Here is a 19,227-nt window from a genome sequence, read left to right as displayed (position 1 = left end):
ACTTTCTGATGTGAATGGAAGATGTTCCCACTGAGACTATCTCTAGCAAGATCATTAATGGGTATTTTCTTTTCAAACAGCGTGATCTTTCTTTAAGTTTCCCTAACTTGATTAAATATCATTTTCAATATTAGACTCGATGTACAGTTGATCGTCTGTGAAGAACTGTCAGATAAGCTTGCACTTCACAATATGAAATAGTTTTGAAGGAACCATTTAATAGTGAGATTTGTTCTACTTTTTCCCAAAGACATTTAACTGTCTTATGTAACTGCCAATATTAGTTTTGCATACATTAGTAACTGCACCTTTGAAAATTTTCTTTAGGAAACTTGGGCATATTTGGAATCAAGCCAGCATTTTCATCTCCCTTATTTTTCTGACCAGGTATTATTTTAATTTTCTTTGCTGCCAATTATGCATTTATTTAAGGTGGCATAGACCTCAGAAATGTTTGGTTTATGCAGGGTGTTTTATCTGTTCAAAAGTTTTTAATGTGTTGATGGTAATTTAGATAGTTTCTAAAACTGTGGATTAACAACCTTTTTTAAAATAGAGAAAAGGACTTATTTTCTTTAGGGAAATCTTTTTTAATAGGTGCAGGAAATTATGTTCTTTCTTAGTAAGTCAGTCAGAAGACAGTAGTGCATCATTACAATATCAACAATAAATTTGTATATGTGCAAATTTCTTCCAGTGCCAGGACATAAGAAAAAAATTCATAGATTCTGAAGTTTTTATTTTATTAATATTCCTTTCTAAGAGTATGAATTTTGTATATTTAAATGTTCAACCTCAGTGTTACAGATAATTAATGAATAAATATAAATACCAAAAATACATTAGAAGATGAACAATTTACAAGTGAACCCGTTCTAAAATTAAAATAAGATTTGCTAAAAAAAGCAATCTATTTTAATTGTGTGGCCGAGCCTCATTACTAAGCATTATTAAGCCTGTAACTGATTCAGTTCTTTCCCAACCCCAAATCAAATAATTGACTTATGCAAGGCAGGATGGCTAGGACTTAGAGAGTTTGGAACTTTTATGAAGAAAAAAATGTGGAGACATGTTTAGAAATTATTTATGCGGCATGGGTTAAGATGTTAAATGTGTAAACCTAAGCAAAATGATGATGGAAAAAAAGACGTAGCATTCATAAATAAGTTATATGGCAATTATTAATATCAGATGAGGGAATTATTTAGCATGTTTGGATTGCTACAACATGGAAGTAAGGTGCTGGAACTCAGAAATAGAAACCTTTCTGCAAAATTCTGAAAACGTTTAGATAATGAATTACTAATTATTCAACTAAAATATTTGTTCAATTCAAAAAAGATTTGTTAGGCACTTCATACAAACAAAGCACTGTGTGACTTACTGTGGAAGAGAAAATCAATAAATAAATGATACAGATCTCTTACTAGGTCCTTTCCACTGGCCATCATCTCTGGAGGATGGCCAATAGCATCTGGAAAACCTCTGTTAGCTGGGAAGGCATGGGGCCAGCGTCTTCTCCAAGTTCTGGTTTCAAAATGGCTTTCTCCTAGGACGTTCCTCTCTAGGCTGCAGTTCCTCAAAAATGTCACTCTTGGTTGCTCTTGGGGCATTTGTCCTCTCAGCTTCTCTGGAGCAAAAGTCTGCTTTCAAAGGCCATCTCCAAAATGTCTCTGTAAGCTGAAGCTCCTCTCTGAGTTCCAGTGCATTCTTCAAAGTGTCCCTCTTGGCTGTAGCTCCTCTTCAAAATCTCACTCTCAGCTGCACTGAGTTCCTTCTGTTTGTCAGCTCCTTTATATGGCTCCAGTGATTTAATTTAGACCCAACCTGAATGGGTGGGGTAACACCTCCATGGAAGTTATCCAATCAGAGTCATCACCCACAGTTGGGTGAGGCACATCTCCACAGAAACACTCAAAGAATTACAATCTAATCAACACTAATCAACTGGCACACTGACTTTTACTAGGTACCAAATAAATATAAGTTGAAGAATGAAACCCAACACTAATTATTCATATCCTATCATGCCTTATATGTTTTGTGAATATTTTATCCTGGTTGATCACTTGCCTGTTGTTTTATTTCATGATAAGCAGAAGGTTTTTTGCTTTGATTAATACTAATTTATTATTTTGTTTCTATTATTGTTACTGCTTCCTATGTCCTACTATAAAATATTTGGCTTCTAGGCTGTGCCAGTTTGAATGTATTATGTCCCCCAAAACACCATTATCTTTGATGTAGTCTTGTGTGGGCAGGGAATATATTGGTGTTGACTGGATTGGAGATTTTTGATTGGTTATTTCCATGGAGATGTGATCACTCAACTGTGGGTGAGATCTTTCATTGGTAATTTCCATGGAGGTGTGGCCCCACCCATTCAGCATGGGCCTTGATTAGTTCACTAGAGTACCATATAAGCTCAGACAGAAGGACCAAGCTTGCTATCGCCAAGAGTTCACTTCAAAGAACACACAGGAGCTGGGAAGAGAGGAGCTGCAGATGAGAGAGTTTGAAGACGACCGTTGAAAGCAGACTTTTGCTCCAGAGAAGCTAAGAGAGAAAAAACGCTCCAAAAGCAACTAAGAGTGACATTTTTAAGGAACTGCAGTCTAGAGAGGAACGTCCTGGGAGAAAGCCATTTTGAAAGCAGAACTCTGGAACAGACGCCAGCCACGTGCCTTCCCAGCTAACAGAGGTTTTCCTATACCATTGGCCATCCTCCAGTGAAGGTACCTGATGGTTGATGACTTACCTTGGACACTTTATGGCCTTAAGATTGTAACTTTGTAACCAAATAAACCCCCTATATAAAAGCCGATCCATCTCTGGTGTTTTGCATTCTGGCAGCATTGGCAAACTAGAACACAGGCCATTAAGTTATTCTCCTATGTTTTCTTCTAAAAGCTCTATCATTTTAGCTTCCACCTTTGGATCTATGATCCATGTCAAATTAATTGTTATTTATGTAGTAGTAAAGGTTCATTTTTTCCCATGTGGATAGCCAGTTCTAGCACCAAAAGATTTTCTTTTCCCCATTGAATTGCTTTGGCATCTTTGTCAAAAATCAATTGTCCGTATAAATAAGGGTTTATTTCTAGACTTTTTGTTTTGTTTCATTGATTTATCTGTTTATTCTCTGCCAATACAACAGTATGGTTTTATAATAAAGCTTGAAGTCAGATAATGAACCCTCCAACTTTGTTCTTTTTCATGATCAATTTGGCTATTCTGGGTCCTTTGTTTTTCTATTTAAATTTTGGTATCAGCTTGTGAATTTCCATACCAAAGGACCAGTTAGAATGTTGATTAGGATTGCACTGAATCTATAGGTCAATTTAGTGAGAGCTGACATCTTAATAACTTTGACATGATCTATGGTCATGGCATTTCCCTCCATTATGTGTTTTAAAATTTTTCTCAGCAGCAGTTTGTAGTTTTAAGTGTAGAAATCATGCACAGCCTTTGTTAAAATGATCTCTTTGTTTGTTTTAAACCACTGTAGATGAAATTGTTTTTATTTCGTTTTTTCCAGTTACTTGCTACTAGCACATAGAAATAAAATTGAAATTTTGTATTTTGACCTTATTTTATCCATTCCCTACTTCTAGTAATTATTTTGTAGGTTCTTTAGGATTTCTCTATATTAAAAAAATCAAGTCATATGTGAATAGATTTTTTCTTCTTCCTTTCTAAACTTTATTCCTTATTTATTTATTATTTATTTATTCATCTATTTGTTTGTTGGTTGAAAGTGCCTCCAGAGAAAGCCCAGGCAGTTGTAGGCCTCACTTTGTTTCCCTTCTCTCAGAGATCACAGTTCTGCATTGCCTGTTGTCCACTGTCTGAAAAGAACTGTTTCATTTATTTTTGTTCAGTTTTCTAATTGTTTATAGCAGCAGACCAAATCCAGCATCAGTTGTTTCAACATGACCAGATGTGGTACTTGCCTTCATTTTTGAAGATGTTTACATTGGATATGTGTTGATAGGTTTTTGACAGGTTTTTGTTTTCCTTGTTCAGTGTTTTAGAGATGCTGTTCCATGATCTCTAAAGAGAAGTAAGGAGTAATCCATATTATTGTCCCCTGTATCTTATGTGTCATTTCTCTCTGGGTGCTGTCAAGATTTTGTCTTTATATTCTGTTTTAATCTGTAAGATTTTCTTTGTATTTACCCAGCTTGGTGTTCAGTGAACACTTTAAATCACTGTGCCTATGTACTTAAGCACATTTGGGGAGTTTTCAGCCATTATTTATTTAAATATTGCCTTGCCTAATCCCTTTCTTTTCTCCTTTTAAAACTCCAGTCAGACATATGCTCAGCCTCTTGATGCACCACACCTGTCACCAAGGTTCTGTGTTTTTTTCAAAAAACGTTTCCTTCTTTTATTAAAGATTAGATAATTTTGAATTCACTGGCCCTTTCCAGTCTGCTGTTAATTCCACCCTTTTCCGATATTGCATTTTTCAGTTCTAGAATTTTCATTTGTAAAAATAATTTCTACTTCTCTGCCGAGATTTGTCATATGTTCTTCCATCATCTAATTCCAACATCTGAATGATTGTGTAGTCTGATTCTTTTTGTCTTGGCTGTGAAGCCAGAAACATTTTCCTGTTTCTTCATATCTAGTAATGTTTCATTATAATCTGGACACTGTGTACTATATACTGTAGAGACTCAATCCTAATAGCTTCCTCTTAAGAGTTGACTTTTGCTGTGGCAGTTAATTTGACTACGCTGTTTGCAAAACTCACTGCCTCACAATGGACTGCAGCTGAAATCTCTACACAGTTCTTTTTTTCCCCCTAATTATTGGTTTTTACTGAGCTCCTTGGAGTTGCTGCCTTCCATGCATGGTCAGCCACAGCCACAGATTTGGATGGAGTTTAGATACCTGTTTTTAGGCCCCCTTCTTTGGTGCTCTCCCTTTCCAGCTACTGGTATCCCCAAATTCCATCTTTTGATTCATCAAGCTATTAAGAGTACATCTTTATATTTGAATTCCAGATACCTTATCCAACAAGGACTGGGAAGTACTTCCAGTAAAAAGCCATATTAACATGAGTCTTACTCACTACAGTCTCTTTTTTTCCAAGGGTGAAGTTTGCCCCAGCTTCTGCTCACTTTTGGTTGTTCTTTAAGACCTTTAAATTGTGTGTGTGTGTATTCTCCAGATATAATAATTTCTATTGGTCAGAAAGTATCATACTGAACAAAGATTTTATTTTATTTACTAAGCCCAGTGGAAATGTCTTAATAATAATTTTACTTGATATCTCCATCATATTAGATACTGTTGGATATTCCTCCTTTTTAACCATGCACTTTCCATAACTTTGTAAAATCATGTACTACTGGTTTTTCCTCTGCCTGTCTGGTCATTCTTTCACAGTCTCCTTTGTGTCCATTTTCTTTGCCCATTCCTTTCTTAAATGTTTACCTTCTTCAGCGTTGTTTACTCCACCCTTTTGTTTTTTCCTAGCTCATCAATTTCCTGACTGATATTATGCATTGAATTGGCCTCAGGTACTTCCTAAATATTACTGACTTTAAAGTATGTATCTGAAAAATTTTCAGTTTAAATCTGAACTCTTCATTTCCCTTCCAAACTTACTATTCCTCCCAATTTCCTTTTCTTAATGATTGTTACCTCCATTTACTCAAAATTATTTGTCCTTTCCCTCTTCCCTGACTCTTTGCATTCAAATGTCGTAGATTTTACCTCTTTCATAACTCTCAAAGTTATTTCTTCTCTTTTCTTGCAACTGTCTTTACCTTGATTGCGATAATAATCATCTCTCAACTGATTACTAGAGTATTCTTCTAAATGGACTTACTCTTTCTAGGTTTCCTTCCCTTCATTATAGACTCCACTTTTCAGCAACCTTCCAAAAATTCAAACTTTATAATGCCACTTCCCTTCTTGAAACCTGCTAGTGGGTCCCTCTCCCTGGAGCATTCTTCATTCGCTACATGACCTCCATCTTTGTGGAAACTCCTACTCACACTATAAAATTCATATCAAGCTTTGCGTTCTCTAGCTTTCTTACATGCATACTGCAGCTTTGCATTCTTTTACCCCTACTCCCCGTCCCATGCATTAGGTGTCCGTCCTTTGGACTTCCTTAGCAATCTATGTATGTATCTATCAATTGCACTTTCTTCAGTGTATTTTAATTGTTTATGTATCTGTTTCTCTCATGAGATGATTCAGGGTAATTTCATATCTACCACTTAGTCCTATGTTTGCCAGATCATAGATGCTCAGTAATTTTTTTTTAGTAGATTTGATGGGTAATAGTTGAAACTGTGAGAGAAAATGAAATCTCCAAAAGAAATTGTGATTTTCATAGGCAGTGTTTTAGCTTCCCAGCTGCTAAAACAAATACCATAAAATGGGTTGGCTTAGACAAAGGGAGAAGTCCAAAGTCAGGGCATCAGCAAGGCAGCACTTTCTCCCCAAAGACTGTGGCATTCTGAGGCTGGCTGCCAGTGATCCTTGTTCCTTCACTTTTCTGCCACATGGCAACGCACATGGCAGCGTCTTCTCCTTTCTCGTATTCCACTGACTTCCAGCTTATGGCTGCTCCGCGTGGTTTCTCTTTCTGTATCCAATTTCCTTTGTTTGTAAGAACTTCAGCCATATTGGACTAAAGCCCACTCTCATGCAGTTTGGGCTCACCTCAATTAATAACATTTTCAAAGGTTCTGTTTACAAATGGGTTCACCACAGGACCAGGGGTTGGGACTTGAACGTGCCTTTTGTGGGGGAAATGACTCAGTCCCTAATAGATGAATACTATAATTTATGAACCCATGTTAAATTTATAAGAAAAGGTTATTTTGTCTTTACTTTCTCAACAAGTGGTTTTATAATACTCCATGTTCTTTCTCCATTCACTCCTTTACTTTACTTCTAGCAAGCCTTCATCTGCAATAAAGTGATTGTTTGCTTGTGCTTATTTAACTCCATATGTATATATATAATTGTTATGTTCAATCCTGTTTTGTAAGTCCAAAAAATTGTCAGATATTGATCACTTCTTATGGTTCAACCTAAAGATAAGGATTAAGAGCTAAGTCTTTCTCTCCCTTGCATTTGTATTGTGTGTTTACACAGCTCATATAGAGTCTGTGTTTCTTAGCAGGAGTAACTTTTATAGGTGGTAAAGCAGCCACATACATTTTCTTAAAGTAAATATAGATCCTCTCAGTGTAGAGTGCTGCCTCAGAAGATAATGAGACTCCGGTCCAGGGTACTATTTAAGGAAAGGCTGGAAAGTCATCTCTTAGGAGAAAGCCTTAGAAGCAGTTTTGGCATTCTGTAGAAAAGTGGACTTGATTAACTACCTCCACGCTCACTCCCAACTTTCAGCTGCATGATTCTATGAGAGTTAAAATAATGTAACATCATTAAAATGTTAATTTGTACTTTTGTGCCTACCCTACAATTGAATTTCCAAGTTGATTCCATTTTCCCCCATGGGTCCAGGAAATCATTAATCCCACGTTTTCTAGTTTGTTAAATACAATTTGGCCCTTACAACTTTTCCATTAGTCATCCCTAAACCCAGTTACTACAAATGGTTAGGAAGATTGTCATGTTAATGAGCATGACTTCCTAGAGGGAGAGAAGCACCAGGAATGCAGATATGGTGGGAAACCAAAGTTTAGGGTTTCAGAACCTTGGAACTCTGACCTATATAGTTCTCTGTTTGTGCAAATTAGGTCTCATCAGAAGAGTTTTTCTTGCTGTTAAGCTGAATGTTGGTGTTAATGTGAGTTTTGGTATTAATGTGAAAGTTGATGGTAATATTTTTCTTTTTGCTGATTCCTTAATTTCTTCTAACTTTCAAACTTAGAAGAATCTTTAAAACCAAATGAGCTGAAAATATCTTTTAAAAATAAGAAACAGATTTAGGTTCTGGTGCCCTGCAAATTCCCTGTGAAGAGAAGTTCCAAATTTGTGATTCTATTTGCATTTCCATAAACACAGAGAATCTTTGTGCTTATTGTGTGACAAATAACAGTGTTAGAAATGGGGTGTTTTAAGACTCTCATTATGCACATGTTCCCAATTCTTGTTAGTACTTTTACAATGTGAAGCAATATAAAACTTGTACTCTGGGTTCAAGGGTTTTGTTTAAAGCCAACATTATAATTAATTTTGACGAACATTGGCCTCATGTAAAGTAATTAAAATATTAAAAAATAAAAATTGTACTATATTGTCACAGGTTGAGCCCCCAGGAAGCAGGTGTGCAGAATGTTTATTACAGAGTATCCTTGGGATGCATGGCTGTGGGAGGGGCGGGGAGGAACCAGGATTGGGAAAAAGAAGACATTGAGCTGCAATGCAGACCCAGCAATGGTGTCATCCAACCCCTCAGTGAGCCGTTTGGCTGAGCTGGTCCTTCAGAGTTGTCCTGAGGAAGGACCAGAGATCAGGCCTGTATTAGTTAGGGTTCTCCAGGGAAACAGAATGAACAAGAGATATCTATAAATATAAAATTTATAAAAGTGTCTCACAAACTGTGGGGATGCACAAGTCCAAATTCCATAGGACAGGCAGCAGACTGGCAACTCCAATGAAGATGTTCAATGAGCTCCTCAGGCAGCAAACTGGCAACTCTGATGAATGGGTTCAGTGAACTCAGGAAATGCTTCGCTGGTCAGCCGAAGAAGTGAAGTCCTCTATCTGTCTCACTTAAAAGTCTTCGACTGATTGGATTAAATCCAGCTAATTGCATTCTCTCATTGTGGAAGACACGCCCTTCATTGACGTAATCAGTCACAGCTGCAGCCAATTGACTGATGATTTAATAAACCAGCCTTCTGGTTTATTAACCAGCCACAAATGTCCTTGCAGCAACAGTTAGGCCAGTGTTTGCTTGACCAGATACCTGGGTACCATTACATGGCCAAGTTGACACATGAACCTAACCATCACAGTCCACTCCTTGTCAACTTGGCAGTTATACACCATCACCCTAAACCAAACTTTATCTCTAAGTAGAGAACAATAACAGACATATATTTTACCTAACAATATTCCACTGTCCTGCATACAATCAGAAACGCACTAAATCTCTCCAGAATAGGGTACAAGTCCTTGGGTGACATTAACTCTTAAAATTGATTTCCTTTAACTTAAATACTGCAAAATGAACAATACAGCTTATGTCATATGATAAGGGAATAAGACAGAGAAACAAAAATGCTTGTTTTACAGATAAATACAAACATACTCATAACAAAACAAGGAGGAAATATTCATGCCATCATAGTCCTTGTTTCTGTAACTGGTCACATGGCCATTGGTAGTCCTGCTGGATTGGGTTGTTGCAGTTTTCCATTGACTTTAATCACAGGGCATGGTAGTACTAGGGGATCTCCTGTGTGCCAGGAAAACTCTTCTTTACTTCCATTGTGTAGTTGCAGTGCTATTTCCCGTTGATAGTCAGGATCAATCACCCCAGCTAGTACAGTAATCCCCTTCCTTGCCTGTTGATTCAGAGGCATAAGAAGCCCAAAGTGGCCAGGTGGCAGTCTTAACTTCCAGTTCAATGGGATTATTGTTGTGTTTCCCGGTGGAAGCACTCCTCCTTTTGGAACCAAGACCTGTAGGCCAGCAGAGCTTAAGCTTACAGGGACAGGAAGCAAAAATTTACCTAGTGGATCAGTAGGAGTGATAGTGAGTGGTGCCACTCCTGTTTCCACCCCTTGATTCCTGGACCCATGAATCCTGGCTATGGGAGAAACAGCACCATAGAGTGGACGCTGATTCAGAGCATACACAGCCTCCTGGAGAACACTGCCCCAGCCCTGCAAGGTATTGCCACCTAGTTGGTGCCATAATTGAGTCTTCAACAGGCCATTCCACTGTTCTATCAACCCAGCTGCCTCTGGATGTTGGGGAACATGGTAAGACCAGAGAATTCCATGAGCATGTGCCCATTTCCTCACTTCATTTGCTGTGATGTGGGTTCCTTGGTCAGAAGCAATGCTGTGTGGAATACCGTGACAATGGATAAGGCATTCTGTAAGTCCACAGATGGTAGTTTTGGCAGAAGCATTTCGTGCAAGGAAGGCAAACCCATATCCAGAGTGTGTGTCTATTCCAGTTAGAACGAATCGCTGCCCCTCCCATGATGGAAGTGGTCCAATGTAATCAACCTGGGTGCCATTACCTGGCCAAGTTGACACATGAACCTAATCATCACAAGGCCTTTTACCCCACATGGATCAGAGAGACTGGAACATAAATCCAAGGGTTCTCACACTCACCTAACAGCTCCAGGTGCCAGGGATGTCAAGGAAGGAGAAAACAGTTACAGAACTGACAAGGTCAATGAAGTAGAAGAGAGGTCCAGAACTGATGAGGTGGTGAGTCAAGGACCACAGATGAATTAGGGATGGCTGCCCTTCCCTTTTGAAGAAGAATCTGGGCAGCCCATCACTTGTCTGCCCCACAAGAATTTGGGGGCCAACTCTGCTCATGTTTCCATCTCTCTGACTGTGTACCTTTAAATGTAAATAAATTAAAGTAACATAAAATTCTGTTTCACAGCTGCACTAACCACATTTCAAATGCTCTGTAGCCAAATGTGGCTAATGGCTACTGTGGTGAACAGCACAGAACATTTCCATCATTGCAGAGAATTCCTCTGGACAGGGCTCTGACACACATGCTGTGCAGCCTCCTTCTCAAAAGCCTTGCTGCCTCCCTGAGAAACTGCCAGGGCAGAAGGTGCCAGTTCTCGCTACGCTAACACCTGTGACCCCTCTCTCCGCCCCTCCACCAGAAGGAATCCCTTTTTAGTTTCTCTCCTCAATTCTAATTATCTTTTCTTTCACATTAGAGATTGATAGGCCTTAATAAACCAGAACTGGAATCAGTAGCTACTGAAAAAGTGCTTTCCGTTTTCTTAAGGGTAGGTTAGGAAGATGTGGGGAAATATTTGTATTCCATCCCACTAGTTCAGTTAAAGGAAAGGAAGAAAACCAAATAAGTTTTCATATTAAGGTCATCTAAACTTCTATATGCTGCCACATTGATGTGCAATAATATGCCACCAATGGTCAACAAGAAATGAATGGAAAACTGTGGAATTATGACATTAAGTATATATATATTTTTTATCTTCATTTTATTGAGATATATTCACATACCACGCAGTCATACAAAACAAATCGTACATTCAATTGTTCACAGTACCATTACATAGTTGTACGTTCATCACCTAAATCAATCCCTGACACCTTCATTAGCACACACACAAAAATAACAAGAATAATAATTAAAGTGAAAAAGAGCCATTGAAGTAAAAAAGAACACTGGGTACCTTTGTCTGTTTGTTTGTTTGTTTCCTTCCCCTATTTTTCTACTCATCCATCCATAAACTAGACAAAGTGGAGTGTGGTCCTTATGGCTTTCCCAATCCCATTGTCACCCCTCATAAGCTACATTTTTATACAATTGTCTTCGAGATTCATGGGTTCTGGGTTGTAGTTTGATAGTTTCAAGTATCCACCACCAGCTACCCAATTCTTTAGAACCTAAAAAGGGTTGTCTAAATTGTGTGTAAGAGTGCCCACCAGAGTGACCTCTCGGCTCCTTTTGGAATCTCTCTGCCACTGAAGCTTGTTTAATTTCCTTTCACATCCCCCTTTTGGTCAAGAAGATGTTCTCCATCCCACAATGCCAGGTCTACATTCCTCCCCTGGAGTCATATTCCACGTTGCCAGGGAGATTCACTCGCAAGACACAAGGGCCTAGGAGGCCTCCGCCATGTATCCTCCTGGCAGTCTCCTGCCCAGGTCATCTTCTGGTCTCTCCTTAAACACCTCTCCCAGCAGGACCATCCCCCTCACAGGATTTCACCTTTCAAGTTGGCTTAGCTAGAGAGAGAAGGCCACATCTGAGCAACAAAGAGGCATTCGGGAGGAGGCTCTTAGGCACAATTATAGGGAGGCCTAGCCTCTCCTTTGCAGCAACCGTCTTCCCAAGGGTAAAACCTATGGTAGAGGGCTCAGCCCATCAAACCACCAGTCCCCTATGTCTGTGGTCATATTAGCAACCATCGAGGTGGGGTAGGCCAATACCCCTGCATTCTCCACAGGCTCCTCAAGGGGGCTCTACATATTTTTTTCCTTGTTTTTTTTTTTTTTTTAATCAGACATTAAGTGTATTTTAAAACGTAGCTTTCTCCTAGACAAACCACATATGACTATAAAAATTCCTGTTTTGTTAGGTGACTCTTTCCATGAGTCACCTTCTTTAATTATTCAGGAAACCTTGCATTGGTGGCTTTAGTTACTGATTCTTCTGTAGCTTTCTTCTACAAGTTTTTGTTATACAGAATGTACCTCTTTTAAAATGTTTCTGAACAAATTCCTCCAGCCTTGAAATTTAATATTATTAGGACATGCAGTATTCATTGTTTTATTCTTGTGGATCAGCAGAAGTCTGGCCATTGCAGGAACCAATTTTAATGCTTAAGATTTTTTTTTTTTTTTTTACCCCAGTATGGTGTTCAGTACATATATCAAAAGAGTGGATCTTAAGCAGATCTTTCTTTCTACATTGCACATAGACCCTCCCACAGAGACTATGGGAAGGGAAAGCCAATTTTATCTGCATGTTCTTCTGTGTAAGGAAGTGAACTAAGTCACACCTACATACACATATTTCATATTTATAAAATATAATGGAAAAAATATGCAACTGCATTATCTGAAAAAAAAAACTGGTTGGTGGGGGTTCTTGCACCACCATATGATGGTGACAAAAGAGAAGTACCGTATAGGAGTGAGTATCCATAAGAGAGTTCACCTCCCTGAGCCTGATGCTGTGGTTCCTCAGACTAGGATTCATTCTTTCTTGTGTTCATTCATTTATTGAGACATATATGTGATACCCAATGGGCTAGAATTTCTCTGTTTCTAACCAGAAATTGCTCATCAAATAAGCAGCGAATCACCCAATTTATTAATTTGATTAAGTACCCAGCACTCCAGTGCAAAGGTCTGGTGTAGATTGCATCAGAGATTGAGGTTTAAGATTGAGGTTAATCTGGGGCTCCTAAATACAAATTTGCATGCAGTGTAATTGTATGAGGCATTAGATGGCAGAGGGGTAGTGACTGGTCCACACCAAGTCTAGTCTTTTTCCTTAGTGAGTTGCTTGGACTGAGATCATAGCTACATAACACACCAAGTCTCAGGCAGGACAGAGAAAGCATGGCACGTGGCCTCACCTTTCAGAGCAGTGACTCCACCTACCAGCGAGGCATGGCCCATTGAATAAGTCATTCCTCTGCCAGAGAGAATGAGCCAGATCTTGCAGGCTGACTTTCCTGGGCCTAGAGCCATGGGGTAGGTAATCGCAAAGTTCCCAGATTTCCCAACAATCTTCAGGAACCGGGTTCCCACTGATATGGGGGCAGAGCTTTTGTCCAGCTAGTGCTTGTCTTGTTCTCAGTGAAAACCCAGAGGAAGACCTATGTCAGCCGAACTGTTGACAGTGTGAATACTGAGAGATGAGATGAAGATTCAAGACACACAATGAATACTAGTATGTGGAGGTCCCAGAAGATACCAGAGGAATGGTCAGGAAGACAGCAACCTTGAAAGATGTGTCTACAGCTTCACCCAGGAAGAGTGGGCCCAGCTGGACACATCCAAAAAAAAGCTTTTCAGAGATGTGATGCTGGTGAATGTCAGTCAGCTGGTTCAGTGGGATATCAGGTCTGCCTAACAGATGTGCTTTCCCAGTTGGAGCAGGGAGAGAAACTGTGGAGGAAGGAATAGAATTTCTCCAAAACAGAGTGCAGGCAGGGAAAGTGGCCTTAAGAAAGAAGAAATGATACCTATACAACATACCTACAGGAAGGACACAACTGCCATCATATCATTGATATCTCACACTCAAGAGAATCCCTTTGAATGGAATGATTTGCAAGGTGATTTCACTCACAGATCTACAGTGACTCAACATATGTTATGTAAAATAGGAAAGAAACCCTGTGTCAGCAAACAATTTGGAAAATCCATCAATGACCAGTCATTTTTATCAACATAAACAAATTCACGATGGAAATAAATCATATGAACGTCATCTGTGTGGTCAAGTGTTTATTCAAAGTTCTGGCCTTAGTACAGTGGAACTCACATTGAAGAGAAACCTTATGTTATCTAAGTGAGAAAACTTTCAATAAAAGTTTTGAACTCAGACAACATGTGAGAACCCGCACTGGACAAAAACCATATGCTTGCCTTAATGTGGAAAATCCTTTCATAATAATTCTAGCTTTAAACAACATGAGAGAATTGACACTGAAGAGAAACCCTGTGAATGTCATCTATGTTGAAAAGCCTTCAGTAGATGCTCTGCCCTTAGATAACAGGAGAGAACACACACTGGAGAGAAACTATGACTGTCACGTATGTCAAAAAAAAGCCTTCAATGTGTTGACTTAGACCACATGAGAAAACTCGTTCTATAAGTGTTTTTAATATGGAAGACTTCAACCATAGCTTTAAACTTTTGCCATACCAGAGAATGGATGCTCAAGAAACACCAAGTTTGTAATCAGTGTAGAAGAGCCTTTAATCATCCTTACTCCTTCAGTCACCTTAAGTGAATTCTCACTGGAGAGAATCCATATGAATGTCATCTATATAGCAAAACCTTTAGTAGATCTACTGGCCATATACAACATGAGGAACTCACAATATAAATGAAATGCATGGGGAAGAGTCTTCATCCACACCTCTAACTGATAAACAAACCTGGGAAATCATATATGAGAGAAATTCTTTGCCTGTAATCAAGGTTGAAATGCCTTAATTTATAATTTATCCCTTACACAAAATGAATGTCCTCCACAAAAGAGAAACCCTTGGTCTGTAACTCCTGTGTGCTATTATTCAGCCGCACACCAGCCTTGGTTTGCACAAGAAAACTCAGTGTAGGAATAACTTCTAAAAGAGGAAATAAGAGAAAATGAGAGGAAAAAGTCTTTCCCATGAGGATGAAGCTTCTTGGAGGAGTGCCTCATAATTCATGCTAGAGAAGTTATTCAATGATCAATCATGGGAAATTATTCACACAGCAACACCTGTGGGACATGTGAGGAGTTACACTTTTAAGACATTCTCAGTTTCAGGAATGAGGAAACGTCTTCCATGATCACGTACTCCTTAATCAGCATTAATATTCTTACACTGCAAAGAAAACAATCTTATAGTCACAGTGGAAAAACCTTCAGCTGAATTTCACAGGCTGTAAAACCTGTGCTGTAAAAGTAAACAATATCAACAACAACAAAACCTCCAGATCACCTTTAACCACATAATTCAGCAAAGGATACAAAAATTTGAAAGAGATCTATTGAAAAAAAATGCCTTAAATAATGTAGGATGGGAAGTGATTTGGAAATACTGAATGTAGAATTTTGTAATAAATAATAAGAAATGTGATTATACTCAAAAGATTAATTGTTCCATTTATGTAAGCAGGAAAAGTTGTTCCTGAAAACCTGAGAGAGAGAGAGATATTGAGAGATTGAGACTGAAGGAGCCAATGAGGGTGGAGGGAGGAAGGCAGGCTCACTTCAGATCCCTCTCCTGATCCCTTTTGGGCAGAAGTTCCCTCCTTGGTCAGTAGTCCAAGGCAACATGAGATGATGATTTTAACATGCCTCCTTCCCCTAAAAGTAAATCTCTGTGCTCATAGGAATGTTGGGGGTGGGGATTAAATAAAATGTGTAAAATACCTAGTACAGGTAGGTGTGCACCTAGCTCATAGTCAGGGTCCATAAGTATCAGCAAGTCCTCCCTCCACACTCTTGCACTTCTTGAAGGAGGTACTGGGACTGAATTGCTTTTGTGGTAAATTTGTTGAGTTGCGTCAGTTTAATTTATTGATACCCCCAACATGCTTAGCACTGAGCTTATTTAGTTTAAAAGAAGTAGTAGAATTACAGAATTTTTCAGACCAGGAAGGGACCTTTGAGATCATAATCCAGTTCCCTCATTTTACAGAGAAGAATCCTCGGAGAATAGGAATTCAAGCTTTTGGCTCAGAGTTCCTCCTCCTGCTGTGGCACATTTCCTTGGGAGCTCCTCAAAGGCACTGTCTCAGTCACATCTGAATCACAACACTGAGAGCAGAGCTTGTTGTCAGGTCTCAGGAAATACGTGTTAAAGAACTACTTCACCATGTCCCATTGCTGGTGTTTGTCAGTCCCATGTATAGCTGGTGACTTTGCAGGATTATCTTGAACAAGTGCACTATGTAATACAACCTTTTCCATACCACATATAGGGGTGTAGTATGGAATACTTGCTGAAAAATTAAAACCTTTTAGCATCTTTAAAATATATATATAGTATATGTTTTGAAGGAATATCAGAAGTAATGTACCACTTAGATTTTGTTGTACTTTTATTTTAGGTAGGAGAAGTAATCACAGGTAGCAGAAAAGCATACAAGGCTGTGAAAACCACCTTGGACAGCAGCAGAGAGCAGACAAACAGAAGGTAATCTCTCCCCAGCCCGTCCTTCATTTGCTGGCTAGAATGTAGCTTCCAAAAAAAATGCAATTAGTAAGGTTTAAAAATGATTCATACTATGAATGACAATGTTTGTTCCCCAAATTTTAGACCATTGATTTGTAGGTCTAAAAACAAATCTGTGTACATACAGGTCCCGATTTCTTGTGCTTAGAAGAATGGTGCTATCAAAACCAACGACTGCTAAATTACTGAGAGCTTGCTGGATGCCAGGCACTGTTGCAGACATTACCCACTTTAACACATTTAATCTTCACAATGTTCACCCTGTTTGCGGGTGGGGAAACTGAGGCAGGAGAAGCTTAGAGTGTCTCCAAGGTCCTGTAGCTGTGACATTTGAGAAAGCTCTGAGGATCTGTGCTCATCCCATTGCTCTCCCTGCCTCCCTTCCTGATCCACGTGTCACCTCGTGGGCTCCACGACTCGCAAGACACAAGGGCCTAGGAGGCCTCCGCCATGTATCCTCCTGGCAGTCTCCTGCCCAGGTCATCTTCTGGTCTCTCCTTAAACACCTCTCCCAGCAGGACCATCCCCCTCACAGGAGAATATTCCTCCCATTCTCATACGTCCTTTGTGAGAAAGTTCTTCTTCTGCCTCAGTTTTAGTTTCCTAGCTGCAAAAAACAAACAATACAGTGTGTTGGTTTAAACAACAGGGATTTATTGGCTTGTGGTTTTGAGGCTAGGGGGATTCCAGCATTGGGGCTTCAGCAAGCTGATGCTTTCTCCCCAAAGACTGTGGTGTTCCAGGGCTGGCTGCCAGTGATCCTTGGTCCTTGGCTTTTCTATCACGTGGCAATGCACATGGTAGCTTCTTCTCCTTTCTCTTTCTGATACCCACTGACTTCCAGTTTCTGGCTATTCCCTGTGGCTTCTCTTTCTGTGTCCAATTTCCTTTGCTTATAAGGTCATCAGCCATATTGGATTAAAGCTCACCCTTGTCAGTTTGGACAAACCTTGACTAACAACATCTTCAAAGGTCCTACTTACAAATGGGTTTACAGGAACAGGGGTTGGGACTTGAACATGCTTTTGTGAGGATTCAATCCCCAACAGCCTCTCTCTAATTTAAACCCAAGATTCCAGCTCTGCCCATCACCTTCCCAATCCCAGGACACTCAGTACAAAGTTGTTCTCCTTTAAGCAGTAACATTCCTTAAAGTATTCTGAACAAAGCTCTTATATTTCTCAATTCTTCTCTAGAATGAGTGTCCCAGTTCTTTCAACTGCCCTTCTCCTTCTCAGAATTTCAAGGCTTTTACCATCCAGATGGTAAAATCTATTTTGAACCAAGGCAAACTATCTTTGTGATACAAATGTATACGCCAGAATGATCATCATAAAAATACCTAAACAAGAGCTATATTTATGTCATAATATAAGCAGCCAGGCATTCATCTATTCACAGACAACTGTTGAAGTTTGTAGAGATTTTCAAACATGGGGTTTGTTTGAACAACAGGTATAAAATTGAATTTCTACTTAATAGTGGGCTGTTGTTTTTAACCTTGGAAATCGACTCATTTCCCAGTTTAGTGATTTCCATTTCAGATACATGTGTAATTTAAAGAGATTCAAGGGTATTGTGACTATTATGAATATTCACTGTCATAATTAACCCCCAGCAGCATCAACACATGTAAAGAGTCTGAATCTCATTTATGACGGCTGGCAGGGATGGGAAGCCAAATCATCTGCAAACAGTTTGGAGCTGGTTGTCAGACTCCAGGAGAAACATCCCTACTGTTGATTACACTTGACAGATAGAAACCTCTTAGCCCAAGTCTTCGGAGTAGTACCTCCTGTTGTTTTCCTACAAAGCTTTCCTTTTTCATTTTGATGACTGAGAAATGATCACTTCACAAGCACAGGTAAAATATCTGGCAAAGGTTGTTTGTGGCACTCTGTAATAACATTGGCAAAAGTCTTCATTCGACTTATCTCAGCTGTGAGCCACATACCTGCCACTGAAGGCGGCATACAAGGGACCGAGGCCAGGCGGGTTGTTGGTTTGAGGGAAAGGATAACAGAGGCAGCGATACACCGAGTGGGCCAGGAGAGGCCTCTTGACCCTTCTCGAAGGCAAAGTGGTCTGTTTCTCATGCTGTGGAGCTCAAGAGAGTGGGGAATGGGGGAGAAGCAAACAGGGTGGAATTGGGTTCATTTGGCCTGGATGGGAGCATATAAATTTTGAAATCAACTTGCCAAGTTTCACACGCGCACACACACACACACACACACACACACACACACACGCAATATACTGGAATTTTATTTGGAATTGTATTGGGTGTATAGATCAATATGAGGAGAACAATCTTTATAGGACTGGCGTCTCTCTCTTTGTCAGTCTTATTTGATTTCTCTCCATGAAATTTTATAATTTTCTATAGATACCATGCATCTGTTTTATTAATTTTAGGCGTTTGATATTTTTGATGGTATCACAAATGTATTTTTCAACTTATTTTCCGTTTGTTAGTGTATAGATTCACAGTTGCCTTTTGTATATTGACTTTGTACCCAGTAAATTTGCTAATCTCTCATTATTTTATTAATTTAACTGTTGGTTCTTTTGAATTTTCTGTATAGTTCTCTGCAAAGAACTTTGTTTCTTTTCAATCCCTGTATCTTTATTTCTTTTT

At 39.2% G+C, this 19,227-nt stretch overlaps 1 protein-coding gene across 2 annotated transcripts in view; it reads left to right on the top strand.

Moving 5' to 3' along the window:
• LRRC6 (leucine rich repeat containing 6) overlaps positions 1–19,227 on the top strand; it is a 121,706-nt gene that overhangs the window by 94,626 nt on the left and 7,853 nt on the right. The window contains exon 11 of one of the 2 annotated variants that reach the window (XM_037803477.1): positions 16,465–16,550. The exons of the other annotated variant lie outside the window; for it this stretch is intronic. Coding sequence (XP_037659405.1) covers positions 16,465–16,550 — 86 coding nt within the window. The remainder of the gene's footprint in view (positions 1–16,464; positions 16,551–19,227) is intronic. 2 annotated transcript variants of the gene reach the window in all.

The sequence above is a fragment of the Choloepus didactylus genome, chromosome 14 (genome assembly GCF_015220235.1).
Source record: "Choloepus didactylus isolate mChoDid1 chromosome 14, mChoDid1.pri, whole genome shotgun sequence".
Taxonomy (NCBI): Eukaryota; Metazoa; Chordata; class Mammalia; order Pilosa; family Megalonychidae; genus Choloepus; species Choloepus didactylus.
This window is presented reverse-complemented; position numbering and strand designations above follow the sequence as displayed.